At 35.1% G+C, this 10,469-nt stretch overlaps 1 protein-coding gene across 1 annotated transcript; it reads right to left on the bottom strand.

Annotated features, from left to right (window-relative positions):
- Positions 1-864: 864 nt before the first annotated feature.
- LOC140805132 (probable serine/threonine-protein kinase WNK11) lies at positions 865-2,969 on the bottom strand. The gene is made up of 3 exons (XM_073161332.1): positions 2,747-2,969; positions 1,846-2,349; positions 865-1,440 (listed from the first exon to the last, which is right to left on the bottom strand). Exons 1-3 carry the CDS (start codon positions 2,834-2,836, stop codon positions 1,051-1,053), a joined length of 984 nt encoding a protein of 327 aa, XP_073017433.1. The 5' UTR covers positions 2,837-2,969; the 3' UTR covers positions 865-1,050.
- Positions 2,970-10,469: the final 7,500 nt, after the last annotated feature.

Genomic DNA, 10,469 nt, shown 5'->3' with positions numbered 1-10,469 from the left:
ACATTCAATAAAAAATATGTACTAAGTCTAGTTAAAAAATAAAAAATCAAAGCAGAGCACATAAGTTTAGCTTATGTTGATCAACTGATACGTATTTAGATCGGAAGAATGTCTGACAAGTTTGTGTTTGTTGGTCCTCGTCATTGTATGGACAAGTCAACTTTGGAATTACGAAAGAGAAATAGATATTTGTATTCTCAATTTCAAAAATCTTCTCCAACTAGCTAGTAATTACTATCAAATTTTCTCTATTTTTTTTATTTTTCATTATCAACCATTAAATATATATATAAAAAATTAAACAGTTTCATTCTCCATTTTTATACTTTACTGCAACAGTAAATCTCCAAATTTGGAGAACTCCTTGAGGCATTTTCAACTCTACTGTATAACGGAGGACTTCTCTGTTATAGTGGAGTGAAACTTATTCAACCCGTCTTCATTTGTATTCTCCATAATGGGGGTAGGTTTCTCATTTTATAGTCTTTCAATCTTTTGTTTCATTCAAATATTGATGTGAGATAATGCACTCACAACCCAAATTATAGGAGGTTATAGTTTTGCTTGGATATTAATGGGAGTAGGTCTCTTGTCAGACGGTCTCACGAATCTTTATCTGTGAAACGGGTCAACCCTACCGATATTCACAATAAAAAATAATACTTTTTCATTGATGACCCAAATAAGATATCTCTCTCACATAATACGACCCGTGAGACCGTCCCACACAAGTTTTTGTCTATTAATTGAATGAAAAAAAAAACGATACTTTTGTCTATCAAATTAAGTTATAGTTGGGGACTTGATAGATCAAATGAGATTCTTATCAAACTCTATTGCAGAAATCAATACCACACAAAACCCTTCCCAGATCAACATATTTTCAATCTTTGCAGTAAACTTTAAATGGAACAACTTCATACACCTCAACGAAAATCGAGATGCAATTCCAACACCAAAACCATGAGGAAAAGAAAAAATTTACAAAGACTAAACCAAAACAAAAACCAAGGTCATTCGATTCGATCACTTTCTAATTGCTAGCGCTAACTAAACAAAAATTTCTTCGTCATCATCATCACTAATTCCATCAAAAAACGGATCATTAAGAAGATCAGCAGCTGATGGCCTAGCTCTCGGCTGAGCCAAACATTTCTCGATAAATGCTTTCACCTCTGGATCCTTGACTCTGTCCATGGCTTGAGGCCTCACACCGGAAGTTACCTTTTTGTATATCTTGGCAACATTGTTACATTCTGTGTAAGGTAATTCAAGAGTCACCATCTCGAGTAAGCACATGCCGAATGAGTATATGTCTATTAGCTCGGTGTAGTTTTCCTCATAGAGCTCTGGTGCCATAAATTCTGGCGTCCCAAGTAATGAGTGAGCTGAGTGGTTCTTCCCAACTATTGCAGCCAAGCCCAAATCGCCAATTTTCACCTATTTAAGTGAAGCAGTGTTGAAGAGTAATTTAGCATCACGTGATTAATTTGAGAGAAATGATTATTTAACTAAGGGAGAGGACTAATAATGGAAAGCACATAAAATTAAATCTTTTCGGCGAAATCGGAAGCGGCTAAAGGAATCACGTGAAAACAGACCACTTACTCTCTTGATCATTAATCAGAGCAGAAGGATAATTTCAATGATATAAATGCATTAATGTTTATCATGAATAATGAGATTTCTCAACCTAGTTCTACAAAAAAAGTAACATTAATATCTTGTGCATTTTTTAAAGATAATTTCAACTGTTTCCAGACTTCTCCAGCAACCATTCAATTCCTCATAATCAAAACAAAAGAACCCGAAAACACAGGAAAAACGAGACAGATTAATATATACCTGCCCGATGTTTCCATTAATAAAGACATTGCTACAATTGAGATCCCTGTGAATCACACAAGGCTCATGAGTATGCATATAGTGCAAACCACTAAGAATTTGTCTCGACCACTTCTTCAGCGCCTTAATCGAAACTTGCTTGTGTTTCTTCCTATACTCCCTCAAATTCCCTGATGTACAAACTTCGGTGATAAAGTTCAATGTGTTCCTTTTTTCATCTCTCCAAACCGAGTATAGCACAATGATGTTCTTGTTTTTTAAGGTCTTCAATAACCGAACCTCGGAATATAATCGAGTTATCATGGCTTCATCTTCACAGAAGTTTCGCAATTTGACCTGGTTCCATGCTACCTCTATCCCTTCTTCTTGGTCAAACGCTCTATAAACTTTTTTCACTGCCCCAGACCCAAGAAGCTCACTATACCTACCATAACGACCCGTGGGGTCGACTTCCACAAAAGGCTCCCTATCTGAATCAGCAAGATCAGAACTCATTCTAGGCATCTACAAAAGATGATTTTTTTAAGTAATATAGCAATTGAACATGATAAAAATAAGAACTTTAAAATACTCATTTATTGATATCAAGGACACGAATTTGTCCAAGAAAATAAATTTCATGATTTCACTCGCATTTCTCGACTTCTTTCGCAATTTATAATGAGGATAGAAAATCAACAATCCCAAATTTGTTCAACTCACGACAACAGAAACGACTGATCCGGTTTACATAAATCGGCATACATGTCACCTAAAACCACATATATTTCTCTACACCGTATCAATCAAAGAATAAACACAGTTCTTGACTATATCCACAATCCAGAAGCAAACCAAACACAAATCCCGTAACCCACAATCCCCATTAAACAAAAGCCTAAGAGACAGCAAATATTCTTACCAAAATTTCTAAGCCCTTTTGCGAATTCTCGATTCTGTATCCGTATGCATGAAGGAAAGCACTGCTACTGCTATTCTTCGTGCGAAGCATCAAGGCAGGGGAGAGGGGTCAACCCGGGGAGGCCGAGATATTTTATAGTACTAGCTTTGGAGGTTTAGTCGACTGTGGTGCGTAAACCTACAGTGACAAGGTAAAAGTCTAAACCGAGCGTGTATGGAATCCTATATCGAAGAGGAAAAAAGGCAAAATCGTGTGAAAGTGAGATTTCATTAATTTTCTGAGGAATCATTTTCTATACTGTCTGAAAACGAAATAAATACTAGAAAACAATAAGCTTAAATAAGTTGTAAAGGACAAAGTAAAATAATATTTTACTTTTTAGAAATAATTTTCCTTTTCTCCGAAATAAGAGAAAAACTTACGTGAGACTGTTTCATGGGTCGTATTTTGTAAGATAGATTTTTTATTTGAGTCATCTATGAAAAAATATTATTTTTTATGCTAAGAATGTTACTTTTTATTGTGAATATCGGTAGAGTTGACTCGTCTCACAAATAGTCTCACAGATAAAAATTCGTGAGACCGTCTCACAAAAAACCTACTCCCGAAATAAAATAAATACTCAAATTTCATAAATCTACAAAATTCTACCAAGAACGAAACTATGCTAGTTTGTTTTTACGTTTAATTTCGTGTGTTCGAAGTTAAATTAATTTTTTTAAATGAAATATTATTATTAAATTTTGTGTGATGGATTTTCGATTCGATTCAACTCATATATTCGACATAATCTCACCATGATATACAAATTAAAATAAGAAATAAAATAATTTTTTTCCAGTATCAAGTCTTAGAAAATAGCATTAAAAACACATTTGAATCCACCACTCAATCTCTATTCCACCCTTGTCAACTTTAATTTTGATTAGTCATATAGCATAAAATTCTTTTGATTTACTGCTAGGATCCAACCTACTCTTTCGTTGGTCACATGAATTCATTTTTAAGATTTTGTTTTTAGATTCTGTGTTGTTTGATTATATGATATCAGTATTGGTCCCACGTTACAACAATTTGAGATAATAAATATGAAAATAATGAATAAATTGGACACTGAGATTTACGTGGAAAATCCCTAAAAATTATTAAAGTAGAAACTAATTTCACTATAATATTTTATGATAACCACTCAATGTGTTTCTCTTAATATAGAAGAACAAACACCTCACAAATATTATAGAACTAAATATTCAAATGCTATAAGATAAAGACAAAACTTGATAAAATGATATTTTGAAATGCCAAATGATGCATTTATTGCATCATTACAGTGTGAACCTCTTGTCCGAAATTTCAAATCTACTGTTTAACAAAACGTGTTCAAAGTGTTCTTTGATTCATACGTAACCAAATGTGTTACCACCTCATTTAATGCTTACCAAACATATTGTCGACAAAATAGGGCTTTTTTGATCAAACGATTTTCATATGGTGAAATATAAGTGTGCTTTCCGGCTGGTTGGCAAGCAAAATAGTCTTCTAAGAATAAACTTTAAAGATCATGTTTGGATCGAATAATTTTGTTTGAGGAATTAATTTGAAAGGTTTGAAACAATTCCGATATTTGAAAATTTTGAATTACCTAGAGTAAAAATTCATAATTTGAAGTCGAAATTATTTTAAAAAAAATGATTAACTTTGTTCTTGTAATTTGAACTCTAAATCCATCTATTACTTGAATCCAAATGTTCTCTAGAATATTCTTGCAGAAACGCTGGAGGACGACCCTTCGCCGAATGTTTTTGATGAAGAAATTTGAACTTTTACCTTCTCACAAATATCAGTCATTGGTTCTCAACCAGTGCGTGTGAGGCCATTTTCATTTCTTCTTCATATGTGTAATGTGAGTGATGATCCATTCCATCTTCTTGTCCAGTTTGATGCGATAAAATTACTTATACTGAGTATATTTAAAATTACTCATCATACAATTATTAGGATCTCGTTTTTCTCGTATCCAAATCGCAGCAGAAATTTAAAATTCTTTTATTTTATTTTGACAATCATAATATTTGGACACTTGTATGGTTTAAACGAAAAAACATAAATAGGATGTTTAGTACTATACTTTTAGTGAATTTTCACTTGGATCCAACTACGTCGGTATCAAAACCCATCTTTTATGCCCATGGGAGGTGGAAGCAAACACAACCCCTATCCACACCTAGGAGCACCCCTTCCTGCATATCCATACAAGACCAGAGTAGGCAGGTCGAGGTCCTAGAGGTACCCACTACTCGGAGTACCCTCCCAAAAGGGGGACATCTCTCTCTGGGGAAGAAGCTTCATTCCATCCAGCCTCACGAACTTCCTCATATCCTACAGATCAAAGCTAGGCCACACAAAAGAAGGAAAGGTAGGCAGCCCGATAAGCAGTTTTTTTCAACCGAGAAGAGCTACTTGACTAAAAGACGCGAGTGAAAAGGGGAGAGGAAGATAACTATCTTAAGCCGATAGTCCGATAGGCCCTTGTAAGGCGAGTGGAAGGAAGTGCTTTTCAAGCCCGAGTTGAACTTTCTGCCACGTCGGTAGTAAGGCGCATCCATTTTCTTGTTCCTGCGTTAAGGACTATACGCTCAGAAAAAGGCTTGTCCATCCTTCGTTTGCGGTCGACGTTCCGGCTTTGTCTCCTTTGATCTTCGAATCATGTCCACGACCAGATTATTTGTTTCTATTTTAAATAGCACTAGAATATTTAGAAGAAGTTTTAACGTTGAGATCAAAAACTCGATAGGCGGCTCAAACCCTAGACTTGCTTTAGGGGTGGTCGAATTCTTGAGAGGAGAGGGGAAGGAATTTTCGAAATTTGCAAGTGTCGAGGCTGAGGTTTGTGGTCTCTCTACTATCTTTTAGAGTCAAGCAATGATCTAATTTCCATAATTAACGTTAATGGACTTGATTAATTAATTGGACTAGTCCAACTAGTTTAATTAATTGATCAAATTCGATTAAAAACTTTAATTATTTAATACGTTAGACTTGTACTCCTACAAGCCCATTAAACACACATTTCACTATGTTTAATTTAATATTTAATAAACTCAACTTTTGAGTTTAATAAATTAAATTCTCAAATTTTATAAATTCGACTCTTTGAATTTATTCTCTCCAAATTTTAAATATCATAAATTCAACTCCTTGAATTTATGTTATTATAATTTATATAAATTCAACTCCTTGAAACAAATGATCAAGTGTTTGTGTGACCCTCAATGGTTCAGGGATACAGCTAGCCGTGGGTTCACAACTTTTTGTGATTCAGGACATTTTCTTTTAATCGGGCTTACCCTGATTCGCCACATTCTATGTATCAACAATTGATCATTAGAATGTCAGAAATCTTATTTCTGATTAAACACATCAAATCATGATAAGAGCATCTAGTAGCATCTCCCCATGATTCTCTATGTGTCACTGAAGTGCCTGCAAGAACCAGTCGGTTATAATTAAAGTACAGTAAGGTCATCTCATATATCTCGATCGAATCTGCAACAATTTGTTTATCAAGTGTTGCATAAGAATTCGATAACTATGTGACACATATTTGAGAATAAATAGCATCGCATGTACAATTGGAGAACCTCTTCTCTAACGTACATCTCATACTCTGACCAGAAATTTCATGCACTATTATTTCATCAGTTCACACAGGATATCAACACTCGTAGGTGAGCGGTGAATTCCCGACTACAATGCACTGGCTCCTACATGTGTCGCAACTGTACTCAATATCGCTACCTGACGATCCTCCTGTAGTTGATAAACGAGTCAAAGCACAGCCCAAGCATATAGAGCCTCAGTGTTGTCCTAGTTCGTAAGGACTAATGGTGTATAATCATAACCACGGTTTTATCCTCTCGATGAATGATAACAACTTGGAAAGTCAGTATAATTATCATATGACTACCAATCTGCATGTTTGGACATCTCTAAACCCTTACCAAGAAACGCGGTACGCAACATCACAGATGCTAGTCTCGAGCTCAAGCGATCTTTATCCTTGTTTTAGGCGGCTGAATTGACTAGAAACAAATTTAAATTATACAGTGTTTATAAATGAGTTTCAACATCGAATTACGATTCATTTGTATTAAAGTATAATCAATGTATTTATTTATGTTGATCACATGGGTATACAAATAAAGAAATAACAAATCATGAAATCATGAAGTATATTAAAATAAAGATTATTTATTACAAATGAGTCAATAAATTCTCTAGCCAATGGTGGGCTTGTATGGCATATTCTCTAACACAATGGTGTCGTGCTTCCCATCAACACCAAAGAAATTGGCAGCAACTTTAGCTTTCTTCTTTGCTGGTGGCTCGTTGTCTGCTGTAAGCTTGCATTTGTCATATGTAAATGTTGCTTCTCAACAAGCTAGGATCAAAGCTTGGAATGACTTTGTCAAAGAGCGTTTAAGAAAAGAAACATGGGAAGTAATGCAAGTATTATTCATTGATTAACAAGGTCATCAGTTATCCCACTTCATTGTATGCTTTGGAAAAACACTTGACAGTTCAAGATCCCCTAGTTTCTTGAAGATTTCTGATGTTTTCAAGTAGTGATAATGAAGGCAATGTGAGTAAGAGCAAAGAAGCAGCTCTTTGAGGGTCATAAAATGGCAAAAGTGGACGTAAGAAGGTAACCACCACGAGCATTCTCTTTCACAGATCAACCCGATTTGAACAGGGAAACCACTGATATACTAAATGACTGTCTGATCAGATATCCACATCAGTACATAACTAATTTGGATGCCACGATGCAGTTGGGATTTCTTGGACTCTTCAAGAGTGTACCCTTGATCAACCCACTGATAAATACTTCTTGAGGTTCAGAAAGCTGATGGAGCAATGGTGCTATATTCACAGTTACTAGAAAAAAGAAACAAGAAATCCTTCCATGTCCATAAATAATTAGTCAAGTGTGTTAATTACGTGTAAAATCATCTACTGTTCTTTCAAAGGAAAAAAGAAAAAATCATCTACTGTTGGCCTCATAACTTTCACAATATTATTTTTGGTTAATTGGGATTTCGTCCCTAACTATAAACGTAATTTAAGATTCAATCCCATGTCGAAAAAACTTAGTATCGACTATCTGGTTCCACGTGTTTTTTAATTCCAGTTCCTGGACTTGGAGATTTGAAAATCATAGTTCATGCACAATTGAATCTATTGATACTATTATTTGTTAAATTTGCATTTTAATTTGAATCTTGTATGCCCGCATTTGTAATTTTAGTACTGCAGAATGCTTTTTTACTTCAATGTCCAAAATTGTTATTGTAATTTTGTACCCAAAATATCAGTGCATACTCAATCTGAGTAATTTGGTAAGTATATTTGTACCATAATTTCAACCATATGTAAATATCGAAATATATAGTGTGACATTATGTATCCGAAAATTATAGCTATGCATCTATTTTGATTTACTTGGTATTTTAAATTTGTGATTTGTTATATAATTTCAATGATATGTACCTATATTTCTTGTTGTAATTTTCATGTCTTACATATTCATAAATAATAGCAAATCAAAATTTGAGACCTATGATGTTGAGACCTGAAATTAACCACACAAGTCAAGCCTTTAAATTCCATTCAAGCCATGAATTCAAAACTGAATTTGAAGAGCCATAACAGCCTTTTAATGGTGTTTAAATCCCTTAAGGAGGCCATAAACATGGTTGTAATGGCCTTAAATGAGAGCCTTTTCATCTCCCCTGCATGAGCCTATAAATACCCTGCATGATGACCAAAAAGAAGACACAAACATTCTGAAAGTTTCAGCATAAAAATAGCCATATTTTCGAGCTTCCCAGCAGCTATCTTCAAATCACCTACAACAGCCGAGTTCCTGTCCAGTTTGAGGCAATCCAGCAGCTTCCATGTTCAAAGTTTAGTTGTCCTTCCCTCAAAGTTTTGAAGATAATAATCAGATAAGTGTGTTTTTGCTATAATCTTACGTACACTTGTATTTCATAAGTGTACTACTCGATATATATATCCACATACTTGTTCTTCATAAGTATGTGTACAATTGTTTAAAGATACACTATGTAAGTTTTCTTGAAATCCGATCGGCATGATATATTCATTCATATTTGTCATGAAAACCTTTGGACAATATGTTGTTTGATATTAGTTGTATTATTCGAAAGCATGTTTGAAATCTTTGAAATGCACTGTAATGACTCGAATTAGAAATAGCAAGGAAATTCCGATATTTGATATGTTTTGATCCTGATACGGTGGGATATAATAACAGTTCATTTGGTCTCGCCCCTTAGAGGAATAACATATAGGGGACTGATCAGTAAACCATGAAAATGAGATGATTTTCAGTGTTATGTTTGTACTTTGTTTATATTCAACTCAACATGCTTACTATTGAAATTATGATAATGTATTTAATCGAAATTATGATAATATATTCGTATAATTATCACCTTGATATTCGTTATGCTCGATCGACCCTTATTTATTGAGTATTTCTCAAGTACTCACCCCTTACATCCCCACCCCAGATAAGAACGAGGAACAAATCGAAGATAAAGAACAAGAATACTGTTGGGGATGGTGATCCGATTCAAGAACAGTCTTGTTATTCTATCTTTTAGTTAGATTATCGTATTTTACGCTTCCGCATTTCGTTTCAATCGCATTGTAAAGACGATTATTGATTTATGTAATAGACTGGCTTTTGGCTACGTGGCTTGGTATTATACGATTTTAAATTGTTAAACAACGTCGATGACACGTCTCGGTTTCGGGGCGTGATTTTTAAGTGGTATCAAAGCCGCCAGGTTATAATTCGGCTGGGATATCCCCGACATGCTTATAGGATATTGGCATCTCCGTACAGATCAAGTGGCGCTCGGGCGGTAAAGATTGACCGCCCTAGCGCGTATGATTCTGAAGTCGGTAAATTCGGACAGCACGAGTGAAGCTCGAACGGTAGAGTTTGACCGCCCTAACGCCGAGCTCTCGGGTTCAGTCTTATTTTGACCTCTTTTTCATAATCTAACACATGAATAACATATTCCAATTTCATTTATATTCATGTTGATTTGAATCCTACTTGTACGATCTTGCACGCAACTGTCTGGCATGCCCGGTATAATTCATAAAAAATTATTTGGTATTATCAATGGTCGGTTTCAGTTCATGATTAACTCATATAAATGTTGGCAAACAAATATCTTAGAAGCTCAGTCCAGTGGGACATTCAAGGGCGCTTCGTCCAGTCCAACCTATCAATATGCCAAGATGTGTCCTATCTGCAATAACCGCCATTCTGGGGAATTCCGTATGAAGACTGGTGCATGCTTCGATTGTGGGAAGTTGGGATATCGAATTGTTGATTGTCTCGAGCCTAAGAAATGGACATGGTCAAATATTGATACTAATCCCAACAAGCCGAAAGAAAATAAGCCTAACGCTCGTGTGTTTGCAATAACTCAGAAAGAGGCAGATGACTCAAACGATGTTGTGGCAGGTACCATTCTAATCAATGAAATGTCAGCTTGTGTATTGTTTGATTGTGGTGCCACTCATTCGTTTATATCTAAGAGGTTCACTAAGAAATTAAGGCTTATACATGAGATACTTGTTGAACCCTTTAGAGTTGCAACTCCTACTAGTTAGACAATTG

Source organism: Primulina eburnea, chromosome 11, assembly GCF_022965805.1.
Source record: "Primulina eburnea isolate SZY01 chromosome 11, ASM2296580v1, whole genome shotgun sequence".
NCBI lineage: Eukaryota > Viridiplantae > Streptophyta > Magnoliopsida > Lamiales > Gesneriaceae > Primulina > Primulina eburnea.
The sequence above is the reverse complement of the archived record's forward strand: the minus strand, read 5'-3'. Positions and strand labels throughout refer to the sequence as shown.